This window comes from Hyla sarda, chromosome 10, assembly GCF_029499605.1.
Source record: "Hyla sarda isolate aHylSar1 chromosome 10, aHylSar1.hap1, whole genome shotgun sequence".
NCBI lineage: Eukaryota > Metazoa > Chordata > Amphibia > Anura > Hylidae > Hyla > Hyla sarda.
In genome coordinates, this window is record NC_079198.1 from 111694185 (window position 1) to 111716802 (window position 22618).

At 44.0% G+C, this 22618-nt stretch overlaps 1 protein-coding gene across 14 annotated transcripts in view; it reads left to right on the forward strand.

Annotated features, from left to right (window-relative positions):
• Window positions 1-19729, forward strand: part of ARHGAP32 (Rho GTPase activating protein 32) — a 271432-nt gene extending 251703 nt beyond the window's left edge. For all 14 annotated transcript variants that reach the window (XM_056544167.1, XM_056544165.1, XM_056544166.1 and 11 more), the window contains 6 exons: window positions 2113-2314; window positions 3569-3732; window positions 3826-3900; window positions 5416-6396; window positions 12063-12508; window positions 17353-19729. In XM_056544167.1, coding sequence (XP_056400142.1) covers window positions 2113-2314; window positions 3569-3732; window positions 3826-3900; window positions 5416-6396; window positions 12063-12508; window positions 17353-19593 — 4109 coding nt within the window. In that variant the 3' untranslated portion in view covers window positions 19594-19729. The remainder of the gene's footprint in view (window positions 1-2112; window positions 2315-3568; window positions 3733-3825; window positions 3901-5415; window positions 6397-12062; window positions 12509-17352) is intronic.
• The last annotated feature ends 2889 nt before the right edge of the window (window positions 19730-22618 follow it).

A 22618-nucleotide genomic window follows, 5' to 3' on the forward strand; every position in this document is an offset into this window, starting at 1 on the left:
AAGTCTATTACAGAGGCAACATAGCTGTAACCGACTTGAGAAAGTGGGCTAGCTCTCGAAACGCGTTGTCGATGAGAAATCAAATGTTTTACTGAAGTCCACAGTGCCCGTGGTCTCTACTAATAGCATTGTGCGCCCTACAACTCAACTGGTTTCTTCCCAGTCTGGAATCCTTTCAGCGGTACCGCAACTGAAACTAAAGAAGCTAATACAGTGGTCCCTCAACATACGATGGTAATCCGTTTCAAACGGACCATCATTTGTTGAAACCATCGTATGTTGAGGGATCCGTGCAATGTAAAGTATAGGACAGTGGTCTACAACCTGCAGACCTCCAGATGTTGCAAAACTACAACACCCAGCATGCCCGACAGCCAATGGCTGTCCGGGCATGCTGGGAGTTGTAGTTTTGCAACATCTGGAGGTCCGCAGGTTGGAGACCACTGGTATTGGAGGTTAAACTCATGTGTCCCCGCCGCTCCGGACCGTCACCGCTGCCCTGGATGTCGCCTTCTATCGCTGCCGCCCCGTCCCTGTGATGTCCCCGACGCTCAGACAAGGCCTCTGCTTCCCCGGCATCCTCGCTCTCTGTCGCCGCCATCATGTCGCTACGCACGCCGCTCCAATTGGATGACGGGACGGCATGCGCAGCGACGTGATGACGACGATGGAGAGCGCAGACGATGCAGGGGATCCCGAAGAGGACGTGCCGGAGCCACGAGGACAGGTAAGTGATCGTCAGCGGACCACACGGGGCACCGTAAACGGCTATCCGGTGGCAGCTGAAGCAGTCTGCGCTGCCGGATAGCCGTTTATGCGATGGCCCCGACATACAAAAGCATCGTATGTTGATGCTGCCTCTGAGACGTCATCATATGTTGAAATGATCGTATGTCGGGGCCATCGTAGGTCGGGGGGTCACTGTACCTTGTCGCTCCAAGGACCTCTCCAGCTCTTATCTCAGAGGCTCTAACTATACTAGCCCATATTGACTGCTGTGTATCATGAAATATCATTTCTTCACATTAATAGAAGCCGTCCCTGAATGATTTGTCATACCATGACCTTTCCTTTACATGTTTAGCTATCAGATCATTCACATGTTTAGCTATAATTTTTTTTTTTATCATTGTCCCAGCTCTTCCTTCCGCTTTTCCCGGCAATCTCCTGCCTGTTTGCGGCAACTAGAGGTGGTTTTGTAAAACTTTATTGGGAGTTACACAATTGGCGTAGACCTGTGGGCTACTCTGTTTAGGTAACTATTGGAAATAGGTTGTGGCGCTAAAAGTCAATGGGATTTTCTCTTATTATGAAACTTCCCTACTTCGGCTGCTTCTGGCATTTCTGACAACCTTCAGCCACTGCAAGATGGCAGAATATGGCCAGAAAAAGCAAGAAGACGAGCTGGGACAACCTCTTTAAAGCTATGGCATCACACCACGTTTTTGCTATATAGTTCCTGTATCAGGTTTTTTTATTTAAAAAAATAAAATAATCCTCAAAACCTGACTTAAAATGTATCGAAATGTGTGTAAAATCTGTATACGGTTTGAAAAATGATTTCCGGTTGCATCCGTCGTTTAAGAAAAAAACGTATACGTTTTTAACTTTTCACTCCATCATGAATAAAGTTTCACTTGTTTGATTGAAATTCCAAGAAAAAAAAACCTGTGCAAAGTCGAAAACCGTATGGTGAAAACCGGATGGAACCGTACGCATATACTGTTCTGTACGGTTCCCATTGACTCCCATGTTAAAAAAAAACGTATACGGTTTAATACGGTTTTTCACCCAGATCAAAAAGTAAAACAAAACATATTGTTATAAAAACGGAGACAACCGTATACATTATGGTGCATACAGTTTTGAATATGAAGTCTATTTTTCTTACGGTTTCATGCGTTTTTGTTGTTGTTGTTGTTTTTTTCATATACCTTATAGCAAAATCGTGGTGTAAACCCAAACTACTTATATGTAGAAAAGTTTACGTTATGGCATTTCAGGAAAAAGATTGACTCCACCATACAGTAAAGAATCTGAATAACCTCTTATTCATTCGGGGATTGAAGGGCTACAGTTTAGCACAATTTTCCTTTTTTTCTTCTCTTTTAGGTCACACGTCTCTGTCACGGCCAAAGTCTCTCCTTGTGTCTTCACCTTCCACCAAACTACTCAGCCTGGAAGAAGCCCAGGCCCGGACACAGGCACAAATAAACTCCCCAGTTGTGGCAGACAGCAAATACATAGAAGTGGGAGAAGGGCCGGCCGCACTGCAGGGCAGGTTTCACACAGTCATTGATTTTCCATCAGAGAGGTGAGAACATGAGCTCCAATCTATAGCGGCTTATGGGGACTGTGAAGTGCTCCTCCTAGTGGTAGAAGAAAGAAACCAGCAGCCAGTGCTTATAGTGGATCTGCAAATGGTCACGTCTAGCTGTTGTGGAACCATGACTCCCTGAATATTCTGACAGCAATAGGCGTGTGGTTTCTTCATAAGTGTCAGACCACTGCTTTATAGAAACAGATTGGCCGGTTCATGGAACAGGCTATGAAGCTAATGATGTGTTATATCTATAATGCATGCTACATTTATTTAGATTTCCTTACATGGGTACTCCAATCAACTGGTGCCAAAGAGTTAAACAGATTTTTAAATTACTTCTATTTAAAAATCTTAATCCTTCCAGTACTTATAAGCTGCTGTATGTCCCAGAGGAAGTTCTTTTCTTTTTAAATGTCCTTTCTGTCTCTCTGCTGACACCTCTGTCCATGTCAGGAACTTTTCAGAGCAGGATAGGTTTGCTGAGGGGTTATGCTCCCACTATGGACAGTTCCTGATATGCACAGAGGTGTCAGCAGAGAACACTGTGGTCAGACAGAAAAGAAATTCAAAAAAGAAAAGAACTTTCTCTGGAACATACAGCAGCTGATAAGTACTGGAAGGGTTAAGATTTTTTTTTTAATAGAAGTAATTTACAAATCTGTGTAACTTTCTGCCACCGGTTGATTTAAAAAAAAAAAAAAAGTTTTCCAGGGGCGTACCCCTTTAAACTTTGTAAAGATTGTCAAACACAGCATTGCTCCAGCAGAGGCCTATAGGTATACAGTAGGACAGTGGTCTTCAACCTGCGGACCTCCAGATGTTGCAAAACTACAACTCCCAGCATGCCCGGACAGCCGTTGGCTGTCCGGGCATGCTGGGAGTTGTAGTTTAGCAACATCTGGAGGTCCGCAGGTTGAAGACCACTGCAGTAGTATATGTTCTAAATAGGGTCCAATTGTATTTTTTATTTTTACAGTATACCCATCTTACGGGGGCCACTTGGACACTGTTTTTGCCTCCATCAGATTAAAGGAACCTTATAGACACACATGGCATGTATATCAGGAGTTTCCCAGTGTTCACACTAAGTGGAATGACCTTAAAAGTAGAAGTGGCGCTCTAGTTGGTTGGTTTTGGCCAGAAAATCTTTTTTTTTTTCCTGCTAAACCATATTGATGATTGAAATGTCTTATTTGTATACTGTTAGTCATTTAGTTACCTTTAGTTACCTTCTTGTTCTGTAAGAAAAAGACCACCCCCCAAGATGAAAAAGTCTCCGGTGGGCAGCTGGCGATCATTCTTCAACCTGGGCAAGTCCTCATCATCGTCATCATCTTCCGCAATGTCAAAGAGGAAGCTGACCCGGAATCCGAGTGAACCAACCGAGATGAAGGCCATGGCCTTTGCAGGTGAGGATGGCTCTTTGATATTCTCAGCTATTGCTTGGATCTGTGATCTGGACTGTAAGAGTTTTATTGACTTAGGATTTTTTATCTCTGCAGGCGGACGAGTAGACACGGGGACCATGCGCTCGGCCAAAAGTGAAGAGTCACTCAGCTCCCTGCATGCTGCAGATGGTACGTCACTTCTGACAACCGCCCTCATAGGAGTAATATTTACTGTAAATAACATCAGGACAGAATATTCAGGGCTCATGTGCGGGTAAAGGAAGGTTTTTTTGGTCCACTCCAGTAATGAACATTTAAACGTGAACTACCCTGTCCTCAGTGATCCCCTATATCTTCATGCTATTGTGCAGTGGTCTCCAACCTGCGGACCTCCAGATGTTGCAAAACTACAACTCCCAGCATGCCCGGACAGCCGTTGGCTGTCCGGGCATGCTGGGAGTTGTAGTTTTGCAACATCTGGAGGTCCACAGGTTGGAGACCACTGCTATAGTGTAACCTATAAATCCAGCAGCTCTGCACCAGGGGAATGACCGGGCACCCACAATGTATAGCTGTCAATATGATGGTGAAGAGAGTCATTAGTTGCTCTAATACCCAGGAAAAAAACTTTTTTCTATATATCAACTGGCTCCAGAAAGTTAAACAGATTTGAAAATAACTTCTATTAAAAAATCTTAATCCTTTCAGTACTTATGAGCTTCTGAAGTTATGGTTGTTCTTTTCTGTCTTAAGTCCTCTCTGATGACACCTGTCTCGGGAAACGCCCATTTTACAAGCAAATCCCCATAGGAAACCTCTTCTAAACTGGGCGTTTCCCGAGACACATGTCATCAGAGAGGACTTAGACAGAAAAGAACAACTTTAACTTCAGAAGCTCATAAGTACTGAAAGGATTAAAAAAATTTAATAGAAGTAATTTAAAAATCTGGAGCCAGTTGATATATATAAAAAAAGTTTTTTCCTGGAATACCCCTTTAAGATTTTCACTGAATAGAAACATTCTTTACTTCCAAAGGCTAAATACTCATTCTCCCTCTGGAAGATCCATTGTTAGGTCAGTGTTAGATTAAAGAGGTACTCCGGTGGAAAACTTTTTTTTTTTTTTTTTTTTTTTTATCAACTGGTGCCAGAAAGTTAAACAGATTTGTAAATGACTTCTATTAAAAAAATCTTAATCCTTCCAGTACTTATTAGCTTCTGAATACAACAGAGGAAATTCTTTTCTTTTTGGAACACCAAGCTCTCTGTTGACATAAGGACCACAGTGCTCTCTGCTGACATCTCTGTCCATTTTAGGAACTGTCCAGAGCAGCATATGTTTTCTCTGGGGATTTTCTCCTTATCTTGACAGTTCCTAAAATGGACAGAGATGTCAGCAGAGAGCACTGTGGTCATGATGTCAGCAGAGAGCTGTGTATTCCAAAAAGAAAATAATTTCCTCTGTAGTATTCAACAGCTGATAAGTACTGGAAGGATTAAGATTTTTTAATAGAAGTAATTTACAAATCTGTTTAACTTTCTGGCACCAGTTTATTTAAAAAAATAAAATAAAAATAAGTTTCCACCGGAGTACCCCTTTAACAAGCTTTCTGGGTTGTGACAGAAGTTGATCTCATACACAATAGACCAAGCACAGTAGAGCTTTTTACTCTGGCTGACAACGATTGTGTCTTTCTTTTGCAGTGGAGTCCAAGCTTTTCCGTCCTCGGCGCCCACGATCCAGCAGTGATGCTCTATCTGCTTCATATAATGGAGATTTACTGGAAAGCTGTAATCGCTGCAACTCCTATGATAACCTGCCTCATGATCAGGACAGCGATGGGGATGAAGGGTTAATTCATATGCCCGCCATGTTATCCACACGATCCCATGAAGATGAAGATCTGAGTCCCCCTGATATCGGAGTGGCCAGTTTAGATTTTGACCCAATGTCTTTCCAATGCAGCCCACCCAAACTAGACAGCGAGGGCTTGGATAGTCACAATATCTTCCTTCTAGACTGCTCACCAAACAGCAGCAAAGAGCGTGTACAAGGTGGACATCAAGCCTCTGCCAGCGGCCACAGCTCGGAGCCCATGTCCCCGTACCAGGAGCGGATCACCAGTCCCTTCCTGACACCTGACCGTAGTCCCAGTGCAGAAAAGATTCCAAAAGGCCCATCTTTTGCCGAAAAGGTGGTGCAAGCCTTCTCACCAAAGGTGGGGCGCAAAGTGATTAGATCTCCACCATTAACCATTTCAGAACCAGTCACTGTCTCACTGCCTAGCCGGGTATCAGAAATGATTGAGATTATGCAGGGAAATGGCGGAGCTGCTCAGTCTCTTGTATGGTGCAAGGATAGTGGCTCTAGAGACCTGGCAACTATTCCAGCCGTTATGTACAGATCTGTGGACACAGACGCTGAACACTTTCCCACGTCAACAGCTGCAGAAATGTCTAGGACGGAGGACTCTGTTGTAACTTCTCAGTGGAACAGCCCTGGATTTGAGACAGAAGACAATGCGGGAAATGCATCTCCAGGAATGCCCCACGCTGCATGCAGCACCGAACACTTGTTTACTGGCAGCCAGGAGTTCAGTAGCAGCCACATAGCTGGATCATCTCAGAACATGGAATTATTAGGAATCGAGAATACTTGTGTTCCCAGCCTGCCGACACCCCCAGGTATGTAGTAATCAATGCACAGAACCTGCCGGCTCACTTTGTGTAGAGATAACATCATGTTATGCAACTGTATTATTAGGACGCTGCTAAAATGATGAAACCAGCAGCAGGCGGAAGATGAAACCTTCTGTACTTTGTAGCATTAGCAGATACAAATTACAGTGTACCGCACAGTCACAAAGAAAATAAACGGTTGTGGGAGCAGTGAAACACACAGAGAGCCATTTAGGTTTTCATAAAAAGGAAGCACAAACCTGCATGAGCTTACAGAGAAGCAGCCACAGCTCACTACTGCCCCCTTCAGTCTGGAGGATTTTGATTTGTAGAGTTGAGCTACATTTTTAGTAACTTTCATGTCTACTTTCAGTTCCTTACTGCTCTAAAACAGCAGTGTGTGTCTATCTGTCCCATACTACTTGCTGAACTAAGTTACGTGAATTCCTTACTCCTGAACGACACCGGACATACATCTACGTCCTGCACCGGCTTCCGCGATATAATGCGGGGTCATGGGGTGACTCCGCGTCACATCGGGTCGGTCCCGGCGGCCATCAACAGCCGGGACCCGCGGCTAATACCGGACATCACCGATCACGGTGATGCCCGGTATTAACCCTTCATACGCGGCGATCTAATTGGACCAACACATCTGAAGTGAAACCGAAAGCATCCCGGCAGCTCAGTCGGGCTGTCCGGGACCGTCACGGTGTCCCAAACAGCTTGCAGGACACCAGCAGGATCTCTACCTGCCTCCTGCGTGTCCTATCGGCAAATGACGACTCCGTGCCTGAGATCCAGGCAGGAGCAATCGAGCGGCGTTAACACTGATCAGTGCCATGTTAATGCATGGCAGTGAACAGTGTAAGAAATCAGTGTGTGTAATGGGGGCTAAAACATTGTTTAAAAATAAAAGTGTTAACAAAAAAGTGATTTAACCCCTTCCCTAATAGAAGTCAGAATCGCCTCCTTTTCCCATAAAAAAAATTTTTTTCAATAAAAATATAAACATATGTGGTATCGCCGTGTGTGTAAATGTCGGAACTATAAAAATATATAATTAAACCGCATGGTCAATGGCGTACACGTGAAAAAAGTCCAAAATAGCATCGTTTGGTCACTTTTTATACCATTAAAAAATGAATAAAAAGCGATCAAAAAGTCCAATCAAAACAAAAATGGTACTAATAAAAACTTCAGATCACGTTGCAAAAAAAATGAGCCCTCATACCGGCCCATACGCAGAAAAATAAAAAAGTTATAGGGGTCAAATTTTCCTGCATGTAGTTATGATTTTTTCCTTACAACAAAATCAAACCTATATAAGTAGGGGATCATTTTAACCGTATGGACCTACAGAATAATGATAAGGTGTTATTTGTACCGAAATATGTACTGCGTAGAAGCGGAAGCCCCCAAAAGTTACAAAATGGTGTTTTTTCTTTAGTTTTGTCGCCCAATGATAATTTTTTCGCCGTAGATTTTTGGGTAAAATGACTGACGTCATTACAAAGTAGAATTGGTGACGCAAAAAATAAGCCATCATATGGATTTTTAGGTGGAAAATTGAAAGGGTTATGATTTTTAAAAGGTAAGGAGGAAAAAATGAAAATGCAAAAAACGAAAAAGGCTGAGTCCTTAAGGGGTTAATCTGACAGTGATGATTTGACAGCCGAAGAACATATATATATATATATATATATATATATATATATATATATATATTGTCAGAAGGGGCCAAGGGCCCAAAGTAAATGCTCTGTCTTCTACTTCTGGTCTTGTAAAATTGACTGTACACTTCTGAGCTGCTTTATCAGAATATCTGGATTATTTCAGTTAAAATCCTTTTTAAATGTATATGTGTGACTGATATAACAATCTATTTGGCTCTTCAGTAAGATCCAAGCAAACACCTTGCAGAAGGTCACTTGTGTTACCTAGGTGTGCAGAGATATTGAAGCACAATCCTTTTATATGGTATATGAATGGTAAAAGTTGTATAAAATGAGCACACAGGCCCTGATTTACTATTGTAAACCTGACGTGTTTTGTCGGGTTGTTCACCAGATTCTGGCTCATTGTGCCAGAAATTCTGTCTGCACCAAATGTGCACCAGAATTGAAAAGAACCCCAACCACTTTCCATTTAACAGAGAGAACCCGAAAAAGGAGCATGGCCATCAGGAAAGGGGCGTGTCCCTGACATTTTCACAAAAACCCAACATATTTACTAAGGTTTCCACAGAAAATGTGGATTTGAGTTGAGGAAAACCCCACAGATCAGAGCAGATGTAGGGAAACCTTATTAAATAACATGGAAAAAAAAATTGTAGGGAATTAAAAATAGGGATCGACCGATTATCGGTTCGGCCGATATTATCAACCGATATTCACGATTTTGGACATCATCGGTATCGGCAATTACCTTGCCGATAATGTCCCTCCCCGAGGGCGCTTAGAAGCCGGTAACCGAGTACGGATCCCCGCCACTGCGGGTGCGCACGAGGACTGAGCGAGGCGGCGAACTGTCTAAATAAGATCACAGGATCCGGCCGGACAGTGTTTGTGCTTTTTACCCCACAAGAAGTGGGGCGCTCTGATTTATGTGCCAATATTGTCCATAGCAGGGGCTGTGTACTATCAACAGCCCCTGCCTACATTTCTTTTCAGGTGTTGGAGACAAATGGTCTCACCTATATGTATTCCTTTAACCCCTGAGTAAGTTCCCCCTATAAAGAGGGATGGAAATGCGTTGGGTTTGTTGCGACATGGTTATTATACACCTTGGTTAATTACAGGCACTAAATTAACAGTTAGTATATGGTATGTGTTATTGAGTGGACAAATGCTACAATTGGTCCACCACTGCTCACAGATACATGTTTAACTCATTTTATTAATATATTAAAAGTTATATTTTATTCACTTCCCTTAATTTTCTTATGTCCCTCCCCGGCCAGAGACCACCACCGTCGCCGCTGCCCCATTTCCTCCCCCAACCCCGGTTTTATAATTACCTGTTCCCGGGGTCCACGCTACTTCTGGCTCCTGTGGCGTCCTGCGCAGCACAATGACGAGTGACATCCTCAACGCGATGTCACTGTCAGTGCGCACAGTGACAGCTCAGGATGCCGCCGGAGCCAGAAGTAGCGTAGACCCCGGGGATGGGGCAGCGGTTGTGGTTGGACTAGGGAGGACCCCAGGACAGGAAGGGGGAGAGAAGCGGGTGGCGGTTTCTGGCCCCGCAAAAGCCACCGCAGTTCATTGATTTAAAGTGCCCGCTTTAAATCATTGATATGCGGGGCCAGGGGGAATAGCCGATAACTTATACCGGAATATCGGTATAAGTTATCGGCTGTCGGCCTGAAAGGTCGCAGATTATCGGTATCGGCCTTAAAAAATCAGTATTGGTCGATCCCTAATTAAAACCCACAAAGAAAACTACAGAACACTCTTAGTAAATCAGACAACAGGCAATGCCTACAGCTCCCTTCCTGCATTCTGACCTTTACACAGATCACAGAGCATGTCGACTACAATCTACCTTACATACATGGAAGAACCCATAGCAAAGAAAGTAATGGACTTCTTATTATGGCATCAGATTTTTTCCGCATGGACAGAAATGTCTGGCATTTTGCTGAAAATGTAATTCCCAGGGAGAAAAGTCTTCCACAGTTTCCTACCAGTAGCAAATACAATGGCACCAACTAGGGCTGGACCCTCTCACTCCCTCCTCAAGAGCCCCATAGCAATCACGTAGTCTGTTTGTACAGTATGTACACCCTTTGACACAGCACACTTCTCTGCCACTGACTGCTGCAGAGGTCCTCGAGCATGCCCACAATACTCTCCCATACAAGTCAGTTAATGAGAATAGCCCTCTTCATCTCACGGAGCCTTATAGCCTGCAATATAGATTCGGAGGGGCAGGGAGTGGGGCAGGTTATTGTACCCCTGCATTGGGTAAAGCCTCTGCAGCAACATTTTATATCCGTGCAGAAGCCTTTATCCAAGTAAGAAAATAAAGTTAAAGCTACAGGAGACCTTGTGTAATTCACCTATGCAGTTTTAACTACATTTCGATGTTGACACTAGTAACTTGTGATTAATGTTTATACTTTGCTTACACAAGTATTATTTCCTAACCGTACATATCAGTTCATAAACCTCATACAGAGGCTAGTAAGAAAGAAATCCGGACTCTACTGCAGCAGAGAGCTTCTATCTTCTCTGGACTCTGCTAGTGCAGAACTTACAGCAGATACATAAGAACTTAAAAGGGGTTGTCCAGTGATATTTATTATTGTATTATTGTTCCCAACCTGCCTAATAAAACAACAAAAACTTTAAAAAGGGTACTCCGCTGATCAGCGTTTGAAGCAAACTTCCGAACACTGGAGCTAAGAGCTCATAATGTCACGCCCTGCCCCCTCAATACAAGTCTATGGGAGGGGGCACGACAGGATAGGGGATAAGCTCAGACCCCTTCGGTATCAAGAATATGGTCTTGAGTCTCCCATTATAGAGAAAGTTGCACATACTTAAAGGGGTACTCCACTGCTCAACGTTTGGAACAAACTGTTCTTAACGCTGGAGCCGGCGCCGGGAGCTCGTGATGTCATAGCCCCACCCCCTCAGTGCAAGACTATGGGAGGGGGCGTGACAGCCGCCACACCCCCTCCCATAGTCTTGCATTAAGGGGGCGGGGTGTAACACAATGGGCAGGGCTATGACGTCACAAGCTCCCGGCTCCAGCGTTTGGAACACTTTGTTCCAAACGTTGAGCAGCGGAGTACCCCTCCAACTTACTTTCTCTAGTATCAGGACGCATTGTCGCAGCACTGCTCAGCCAATCACTGGCCTTAGCGTTGTCCTACCTCGGCCAGTGGTTGGCAAATGGCACTGTCAGTTTCCCTGGCTGCAAACGCTATTGCTATATATGAGACTACTAGGAAGTGAGGAAGGTAAGTTTTTGTTATTTAATTAGGCAGGCTTGAAACGATAGGAAAATAATACATTTTACCGGACAATTTAGAAGGGGTACTCCCGTGGAAATTTTTTTTAAATCATCTGGTGCCAGAAAGTTAAACAGATTTGTAAATTACTTCTATTAAAAAAAAATCTTAATCCTTCCAGTACTTTTTAGGGGCTATATACTACAGAAGAAATGCTTTTCTTTTTGGATTTCTCTGATGTCACAACCACAGTGCTCTCTGCTGACCATTTTTAGAACTGTCCAGAGCAGGAGAAAATCCCCATAGCAAACATATGCTGCTCTGGACAGTTCCTAAAATGGACAGCAGAGGTCAGCAGAGAGCACTGTGGTTGTGACATCAGAGAAATCCAAAAAGAAAAGCATTTCCTCTGTAGTATACAGCCCCTAAAATGTATTGGAAGGATTAAGATTTTTTAATAAAAGTAATTTACAAATCTGCTTAACTTTCTGGCACCAGTTGATTTAAAAAAAATGTAAGTTTTCCACGGGAGTACCCCTTTAATGCTCTTCTCCCAGGGTGGTTTATAGTCACAGCTCTGCATACAGTGGATGGGTGAATGTTTCTGCACTGGTCCAATATTGTGTATGATATATTATTTTCCATAACACTGACAACAGTCTGTAACTTTTTAGTGAATGTGAAATATTGTTTTTTTCTTTCTATTAACCAGGATTTTCTGCGGTGGAGTCTCCATTGGATCCTGTCCCAGTTACCAGCGTTTCCTTCATTCCTCCTCCACCACCTCCTAAAAATGCTGCTCGTATGCTGGCCTTAGCATTAGCGGAGTCTGCACAACAAGCTTCCAGTCAGAGGAGACCCCCCTACCTGCAGTTTATGGAGTTTCCTCTGCCTCCTCCACCAGAAGAAGAGCCTCCCCCAGATTTTCCTCCTCCAGATTTCCCTCCTCCAGATTTTCCACCACCAATACTTTCTCCTTCCCTAATGCCAGCGGCATCTGTATCCCCTGAGACAAGTCCTGTTCCTACTACAGCAAACACCCCCAGCACATCGTCCTTCTCCATCACCACCATCCAGTACAGTCCAGTGAGAAGTCACAACACTTTACCAGGAGAAAGTCCGTCCACGGTCACCCCAGGACTCAGTCCCTCCTCACAGGTACAGAGCACATCACGTCAGTGTGTCTGCAGCTCTTTACAGGAAACAGTAGAGATTTGTATAGCAATCCCTTAGGTTAGGGCTATATGGCAACTTTGGTCCTTTACCCAAAATATTTATGCAATGTGCTTGTGACTTGCTGCTGTGCCACTTGGAGAGGGCTATGCAAGTCTATGGGAGGCCGTCACGCCCCCTCCCATAGACTTGCATAGCGGGGGCGGCCCCGTGGTCGCTACCCAACTGTTTGTGAGCTGGCACCGCGGCGTGCAGCTCAAACAGGTGGGTGGCGAATACAAGATTGCCGGGGTCCCCAGCAGCGGGACCCCTGCGGTAAGACATCTTATCCCCTATCCTTTGGATAGGGGATAAGATGTCTCAGGGCTGGAGTACCCCTTTAACCCCTTATGGACGCAGGACGTAAATGTACGTCCTGGTGAGGTGGTACTTAACGCACCAGGACGTACATTTACGTCCTGTGCATAACCGCGGGCATCGGAGCAATGCCCGTGTCATGCGCGGCTGATCCCGGCTGCTGATCGCAGCCAGGGACCCGCCGGCAATGGCCGACGCCCGCGATCTCGCGGGCGTCCGCCATTAACCCCTCAGGTGCCGGGATCAATACAGATCCCGGCATCTGCGGCAGTGCACGATTTAAATGAACGATCGGATCGCCCGCAGCGCTGCTGCAGGGATCCGATCATTCATAACGCCGCACGGAGGTCCCCTCTCCTTCCTCCGTGCGGCTCCCGGCGTCTCCTGCTCTGGTCTGTGATCGAGCAGACCAGAGCAGAAGATCACCGAAAACACTGATCTGTTCTATGTCCTATACATAGAACAGATCAGTATTAGCAATCATGGTATTGCTATGAATAGTCCCCTATGGGGACTATTCAAGTGTAAAAAAAAAATGTAAAAGTAAAAAAAAAGTGAAAAATCCCCTCCCCCAATAAAAAAGTAAAACGTCCGTTTTTTCCTATTTTACCCCCAAAAAGTGTAAAAAACATTTTTTATAGACATATTTGGTATCGCCGCGTGCGTAAATGTCCGAACTATTAAAATAAAATGTTAATGATCCCGTATGGTGAACGGCGTGAACGAAAAAAAAAAGTCCAAAATTCCTACTTTTTTAATACATTTTATAAAAAAAAAAATATAAAAAATTTATTAAAAGTTTTTTATATGCAAATGTGGTATCATACCGCTGCTTATACGGAAAAATAAAAAAGTTAGAGGTCATCAAAATAAAGGGATTATAAACGTACTCATTTGGTTAAAAAGATTGTGATTTTTTTTTAAGCGCAACAATAATATAAAAGTATATAATAATGGGTATCATTTTAATCGTATTGACCCTCAGAATAAAGAACACATGTCATTTTTACCATAAACTGTACGGCATGAAAACGAAACCTTCCAAAATTAGCAAAATTTTAATTTCCCCACAAAAAGTGTTTTTTGGTTGCGCCATACATTTTATGATATAATGAGTGATGTCATTACAAAGGACAACTGGTCGCGCAAAAAACAAGCCCTCATACTAGTCTGTGGATGAAAATATAAAAGAGTTATGATTTTTAGAAGGCGAGGAGGAAAAAATGAAAACGTAAAAATTAAATTGTCTGAGTCCTTAAGGCCAAAATGGGCTGAGTCCTTAAGAGGTTAAAGGGGTATTCCAGGAAAAAAAATGTTTTTATATATCAACTGGCACCAGAAAGTTAAACAGATTTGTAAATCACTTCTATTAAAAAATCTTAATCCTTTCAGTACTTATGAGCTTCTGAAGTTAAGGTTGTTCTTTTCTGTCTAAGTGCTCTATGATGACACGTGTCTCGGGAAACGGCGCGTTTAGAAGAGGATTTGCTATGGGGATTTGCTTCTAAACTGGGCGTTTCCCGAGACAGGTGTCATCAGAGAGGACTTAGACCGAAAAGAACAACCTTAACTTCAGAAGCTCATAAGTACTGAAAGGATTAAGATTTTTTAATAGAAGTAATTTACAAATCTGTTTAACTTTCTGGAGCCAGTTGATATATAAAAAAAAGTTTTTTTTCCTGGAATATCCCTTTAAGTTCTATTCACACTGTGTTTTTAATAATATGATGTATATTTCGGGAACTGACCTTGAAGGAAAACAAAAAGCCACTAAATTGTATAGGATGGTATAGTAGGCTGCATTTTCTTAAACAGAGCAAAATAGATCTCATGCTGTATGCCAGCCTGCAAATGACAAAGGGAGATATCCTGACTAGAGATGAGCGAAGTTACAGTGATTCGATTCGTCACAAACTTCTCAGCTCGGCAGTTGCTGACTTTATCCTGCATAAATGAGTTCAGCTTTCAGGCGCTCCGGTGGGCTGGACGACGTGGATACAGTCCTAGGGGAGAGTCTCCAGCCCACCGGAGCACCTGAAAGCTGAACTCATTTATGCAGGATAAAGTCAGCAACTGCCGAGCTGAGAAGTTTGTGACGAATCGAATCACTGTAACTTCGCTCATCTCTAATCCTGACATATACATCTAATCTAGTAGCCAAACGTGATGTAAATGGAGAGATCCTTCTTGCACACAACTTTACTGTCTATTTTTTACACAAATATATTGCATTAAAAGGATAGTCTATAGCATTGGTCTTCAACCTGCGGACCTCCAGATGTTTCAAAACTACAACTCCCAGCATGCCCAGACAGCCGTTGGCTGTCTGGGCATGCTGGGAGTTGTAGTTTTGAAACATCTGGAGGTCCGCAGGTTGAAGACCACTGGTCTATAGGATAGGGGATAAGCTCAGACCCCTTGGGGTATCAAGAATATGGTCTCGATACTCCCATTGGAGAGAAAGTTGCACATGCTTAAAGGGGTATTCCAAGAAAAAACTTTTTTTTTTTTTTTTTTTTATATCAACTGGCTCCAGAAAGTTAAACAGATTTCTAAATTACTTCTATTAATCCTTTCAATAATTATCAGCTGCTGAAGTTGTTGTTTTCTGTCTGACAACAGTGCTCTCTGCTGACATCTCTGCTTGTCTCAGGAACTGCACAGAGTAGAAGTGGTTTGCTATGGGGATTTGCTTCTAAACTGGGCGGTTCCCGAGACAGGTATCATCAGAGAGCACTTAGACAAAAAAGAACAACTCAACTTAATCAGCTCATAAGTACTGAAAGTATTAAGATTTTTTAATAGAAGTCATTTACAAATCTGTTTAACTTTCTGGAGCCAGATGATATATAAAAAAGTGCTGTACTCTGTTATCTCCGGCAGCTCCCATAGAGACTAAATGGAGCAGTACTGTACACAAATGACCATCACTTCTAATGGGAGACTCAGTGCACTATCCCAGCAGATAAACCCTGTGATCAGAATATGGTCTCCAATCTTTTGAATAAAGAATAAGTGTTAGAGGCTGGAATATCTCTTTAAGAGTCTATTCACACGTACAGTATTCTGCGCAGATTTGATGCACAGGATTACAAGCTGTGCTCAGTTTACATTGAAATCTGCAGCAGAAAATCCTGCGCAGAAAATCTGCACAGAATACTGTAAGTGTGAATAGAGCATAAAGGAGCATTCTGTGGAGTATTATTTTATTTATTATAATGGTGCTCAGGCAGGTGCTCTCCTGCGGCCACCATTTTTACAGAGCTCTAGTCCTGCTGCAAACTACTTTCAGGATCAACACTTTCAAACCGCATGCTCAGCCTATTAGTGGTCAGAGCTGTGTCCTGCCCCCGCCACTATTTTGCTGAGTGGACAGTTCCAATTGTTGACCCAGAAGTGCAGTGCAGTTGGACCTGGTAGCGGTGATGGCAGGGGAGCGAGGAAGGTAAGTATAGCATTTTTATTTTCAGTAACTGACTGAGCACCATTATAAAATAAAGGGATATTCTGGGTATTTATGAAAGTACAAATAAAGCCTGCAGTCCTATGTAACAGCCCAATCGAATCACTGGTTGAAACTAGAGATGAGCGAACTTACAGTAAATTAGATTCGTCACGAACTTCTCGGCTCGGCAGTTGATGACTTTTCCTGCATAAATTAGTTCAGCTTTACGGTGCTCCCGTGGGCTGGAAAAGATGGATACAGTCCTAGGAGACTCTTTCCTAGGAATGTATCCACCTTTTCCAGCTCACCGGAGCACCTGAATGCTGAACTAATTTATGCAGGATAAGTCATCAACTGCCGAGCCGAGAAGTCCGTGACCAATTGAATTTACTGTAAGTTCGCCCATCTCTAGTTGAAACATTAAAGGGGTATTCCAGGCAAAAACTTTTTTATATATATCAACTGGCTCCGGAAAGTTAAACAGATTTGTAAATTACTTCTATTAAAAAATCTTAATCCTTCCAATAGTTATTAGCTTCTGAAGTTTTCTGTCTAACTGCTCAATGATGATGTCACGTCCCGGGAGCTGTGCATGATAGGAGAATATCCCCATAGGAACTGCACAGCTCCCGGGACGTGAGTCATCAGAGAGCAGTTAGACAGAAAATAACAACTCAACTTCAGAAGCTAATAACTATTGGAAGGATAAAGATTTTTTAATCGAAGTAATTTACAAATCTGTTTAACTTTCCGGAGCCAGTTGATAAATAAAAAAAAAGTTTGGGCCTGGAATACCCCTTTAACTCAGCTCAGCTACATCTCAAGCAATGGTAAGAAAACCCTATTACTTTCACGGTGCTTTTGCAGAGATTTGCCCTTCCTGCTTTTATACCTATTCACAGGCTGCTGTTTTAGCAAGTGCATTAGCAGCTACAGTGACTAAATCTGCAGATGAAATCCCCTTTTATTCATGGAGATGATAATTTCATTTCTTAGATGTTCCTAACCAAGTTTGTTTGTGTTTAAGGTCCCAGGATCGATGTTCCCTGATGAGATGACACCTCCCAGGCCATGTGAAGCCAACTCCAGTTACCCCGCAGAATTCTGCACTCCATCCCCTTCCTTGGATACACCTAGCCCAAGGCCTCTCTTTAGCCAGCGCTCAGAGTCCTTTCCTTCCCATCCTACTCACAGTACCGGACCACCAGCGCCCCCAGTCAGAACCATGGATTCTCGTCTGGCCACTGCCCTGCACTCCAACTACAATGATACCATCACAGCGAGCAATTACCACTCCTTCCTGAGTACAATCACCCTGCCATCATCTCTTGAGGATGCTCTGCCCAGACACAACTATTCATCTCATATGAAGTCAGAGAGCCTGATGGAGCAAGGTGCCAGCTACAGACATCCTTATCCTTCTCAGCCTAAAGCAGAAGAAAAGCTTGACATTGGGGAAGGATACAGACACTCATATCAACCCTCCAATAAGCCTGAGAGCACAGAGCTTGCCTACAGAAACCCATATCCATCTCCGGTGGAAGCAGAAAATCTCAGTGAGGCATTTGATGCTTTTGTGCATCCTAAACCATCTGTAGTGCCAAAGTCTTATAAAGCAGAAAGTGCTCCACTGCATATGCCGCCGACACAACCATACGTATCCCGCTGTGAGACGCCTTCTTCAAATTCTACACTTTATGGCACCTATATCAACCAGGCCAAGCACCCAGGACTACAGCATTCTCGTACAAGGAGTCGGACAGATTATATATCATCCATAAGTCCAAGTCTACGCACCTACTCAGAGGAAGCTCCACCGTATCCGACCATAAGACGGGTCCAGTCCTTGCATGTGCCTATACAACCTCCTCCTCCTCCAATGCGTACAGTTCCTATTTCTAGAACAGAGGTCCCACCAGATGATGAGCCTGCATATTGCCCACGCTCTGTTTACCAGTACAAAGCATGCCCACCCTTCAGTTCTTCCTCAGATTATCATGTTACTCAGCTGCAGCCTTACTTTGAAAATGGTAGGGTACATTATCGATACAGTCCCTTCTCGGGCAGCACCACTTATTACTCTTCAGATGGCACTTTCTATGATATGGACCCTTACAGCACATTGCGTTTGCGTCAGTACCAACTCTATCCTAGTCGTGACTTTGCGTCTTATACTACAAGATTGCCACCCAAGTCCACATATCGTTCACAAGTGTTGGCACCATATCCCAGAGGCAGCCTGCGTGAGCACAATTTTATTAGCAGAGATGTCCCCCCTGCGTTACCCCCAGAACATTCTAGACCTCTTCACATCTCCTGGGATATGGAGGACATGGACAGGTACAGATTACAGTCTCTGAGACGCGACAACCGAGCACGTCAAAGATCTAAGGGACCTGTGATGTCTCAGTACGATAACGTTACCCCGTCCTTGGTGGAGGATATAGCAGGACTGGATGTCATACATTTGAGAAGCAGGTCTGACCCAGGGAAAACTCCAGGGCTTCTAAGTGTTGCTGAATCTAAAGATGTTCGCTACACAGGAAAAGCCGAGGCTGATGAGCGCCTGGCACATCCTCTCCCGACTTATGGAAATGGGCCCCAGGATAAACCATCGCTACCCCAGAAGCAGAGCGGAGGGACTAGGAATCGCTTGCAGCATGACTTTCCCTCTGAGCTCCGGAATCCACCGCAGCACGATGCTGGACATAGACAGTCATCTGATGGACGGAATGGTCCTACGTTCCCACCTGCTGAATACAGCTCTAAAACATTGCCACTGCCTTCTGAGCCCACATATCAGTCTAACAGCAAATACAATGTGAACTCACAGGAACCAATAAGACTTAATCACAAGGAAAAGAGACTGACAGAGGACAAAGAGCGCTCACTTGCCAGACTGCCTGACAGCTCACACAGAGACTGTTACAGAGAGGACAAGGCTCAGTCTGCTACCGCTCCACCCAAACCAGAGAGGAGCCACAGCCTCAGAGGCCACAACACAGAGACTTTGGAGAGAGACCCTGCCATCTTCTATCCCTACCAAACACTCCACGGAAAGCTGCACAGCTCTATAGGCACATTATCCCAGTATGATAACGTGGCAGATTACCATTCCATCCCCCACCATCGATCAACAAGCCAATCTAACCCAAATGCCTTCCCCCTTCCACATGGCCGGACCTATGCGACTGCATTGGGTCAGGGAGCTTTCCTAGCTGCAGAGTTGTCCCTACAGAGGTCAGAAGCGAAAGTCCATGCGGAGTGAGGTGCTGCCAGGGGGTAACGGGAGGGTTCACGTGGAAAGAGAACTTCATTCTTATTAGGCAGACCCCTGCTGGACAGCGGACTGTTTTATTTTTTCAAAAGACAAAAAAAAAAAAAAAAAATTAAAGAAAACCAAATTCTAGTAAGGACACAATAACTTCAGTACACACACAACTAGCAATACACATGGACATGACACTCCTGCACTCCACTGTTAAATGAGCGTTTTTATGTTGTAATCAGTGATGTCATAATCCTGTACCGTTCGTCCCCATTGGTGTCCTTCCTAAATGTGAGGAGGAACGCAGAGGAATAAAGAACTGCTATTTAATCCATATTGGGTTTGTTGTGTATATGAAACATGACATTTATAATGATGTTCCCTAATGCTGTGGACGCTCCATGTTATCGCCTCTTGACGTGGCTCCCCTATTCTTAATTTTATTTCAACCCTAGGTAAAGGGTCACTTGTTACTGATGTCAGCTATGAATAGATATGGTCTGGTCCCCTCCCCGTGTATAACTATGCTCACTATATGCCTACCAAACACTCCCGCCCCAGGAAGGTAAAAAGTAACATAACCCTGTGACCATTAATAATGTCTGTCCCACCCCAGGGAGAGAATGAGAAAACTGTAACCCTGAGTAGCCCCTAACCCCCCCATACCCCTTTATATAGCCATAAATAAGTCACCGCTCTGTGAATTATTATTTACTGTGTCTAAACTCCATTGAATTAGTGAGCGTTTCTTTCTTAGGCATCAGGTTTGCAGAAAGTCTATATTTTTGTTGTATTCTTGGAATAAAGTTCTCATCATTGCAGAGTTTTGCAATTATTACATCCACAATCTGCCTTATATCACTGGACATGGGGTAGGAAATCCCTGCGGCGCTTACAATGGTCAGGATTATCAAACTGCGTGAGAGAAAAAAGAGATTTTCCCACAGTAACCAATCACAGCTCAGCTAACATGAAGAATGGGTAGATAAAGGTGGGGACCTATGTAGAGCGCTCCTGCTGTCAAAGGACGGACTCAAGACGCCACGGGTGCACAGGGCAATTTATTGAAATATTTTTGGACAACGCGTTTCGGCGCTCACATGCACCTTCATCAGGTCCACAAAAGGATAAAATCGCTGTGTCCTGGGGTGCCGGCTGTGCTTGAGTCCAAAAATATTACAATAAATTGTCTTGTGCAGCTGTGGCGTCTTGACTCCGTCCTTTGACAGCGGGAGCGCTCTACAAAAGTCCTCACCTTTATCTACCCATTCTTCCTCTACGATTCCGTACCCTAAGGGACATGGATAGGGGAGATAGAGCTGCACACTGCACCCACTGATCTCTACCCACACCTCCCTGCATCCCCTCAGCAGGTCGGAACAGCACATTAGGTGAGGTGGTGGGTCCCCCTTTTCCACCAAACGACAGCATACGAGAGAGCGCCCCGTTTTTTTGTCTTCCTTCTGTTTTCTATCAGCTCAGCTAACAAGCTCTGGTAAAGTGAAACCTGAGCTGTGATTGGTTGCTGTGGGAAATACACTATTTTTTCTCTCACACGGTTCGATAAATCTGGGCCAATCTGGAGGAAAGTGACTGACAATATGAAGTCAGGGCCAGAGGCCTTAAAGGGGTACCCCAGTGGAAAACTTTTTTTTTTTTTTTTTTTTTTTAAATGACCTGGTGCCAGAAAGTTAAACAGATTTGTAAATGACTTCTATTAAAAAAATCTTTATCCTTCCTGTACTTTTTAGCAGCTGTATGCTACAGAGGAAATTCTTTACTTTTTGAATTTCTTTTTTGTCTTATCCACAGTGCTCTCTGCTGACACCTCTGTCCGTGTCGGGAACTGTCCAGAGCAGCATCGGTTTGCTATTGGGATTTTCTCCCAGGATTTTCTCAGGTGTCAGCAGAGAGCACTGTGAACAACAGAAAAAAGATTTTCCCCTGTAGCAAACAGCTGCTAAAAAGTACTAGAAGTAATTTACAAATCTGTTTAACTTTCTGGCACCAGTTCATTTAAAAGAAAAAGTTTTCCACCGGAGTACCCCTTTAAAGGGGTACTCCGCTGCTCAGCCTTTGGAACAAACTGTTCTGAACGCTGGAGCCGGGAGCTCGTGATGTCATAGCCCCACCCCCTCATTGTCATACCCTGCCCCCTCAATGCAAAACTATAGACTTGCATTGAGGGGGCAAGGTGTGACGTAATGAGGGGTGGGGCTATGACGTCACAAGCTCCCGACTCCAGCGTTAAGAAGTTTGTTCCAAACGCTGAGCAGCGGAGTACCCCTTTAAAGAGAGATTTGAGAGAGATCTATGATGCTTTTAGTTTGGGGGATTAAACCTGCATTGGTTGAAAACTTGAGGCTGTAATATGGTCACAAAAATGTGGTACTGTACTACCCGGTTTGATTAAATATGACCTTTGTTTGGGTTTTCATGTAGCGATAGTGTAGCGACAGTTTTTTTACTGCGTGTTTGCAATATGGTTATTGACAGTTTTTACAGGTAAAACATTTTTTAGGGTCTATTCACACGTACAGTATCCTGTGCAAATTTGATGCACAGGATTTTATGTTGCAGATTTCAATGTAAACTAAATGACTAAATACAGCTTCAAATCCTGCGCATCAAATCTGCGCAGGATACTGTACGTGTAAATAGATCCTTAAAGGAAAACTGTCAGCTTGCTCCCCCCCCCCCGCACTAACCAGCAATACTGGCTGGTAGTGCGGGGGGCGCTGTCTAGTTTGACGCATACCATGCCCGGATCTGCTGCGCTGTTCACCCATTATCTTCTTTCTTCTTGATATGCAAATGAGCTGCTAACTGGCACAGGCGGGGTTACCGCCTTCATCTGGCACTGTGTCATAACAGGCACGCAGCACTGCCCGGCTTATGAATATTCATGTTCTCCCTCATCATCTCCCTCTCCTCCCCACTGATTTCAGGACTCCACTGCGCATGTGCTTGCTTCCCGTCTACACCCGTCATAGCGGGTCGGGACATGGCTAATAGCACGCAGCAC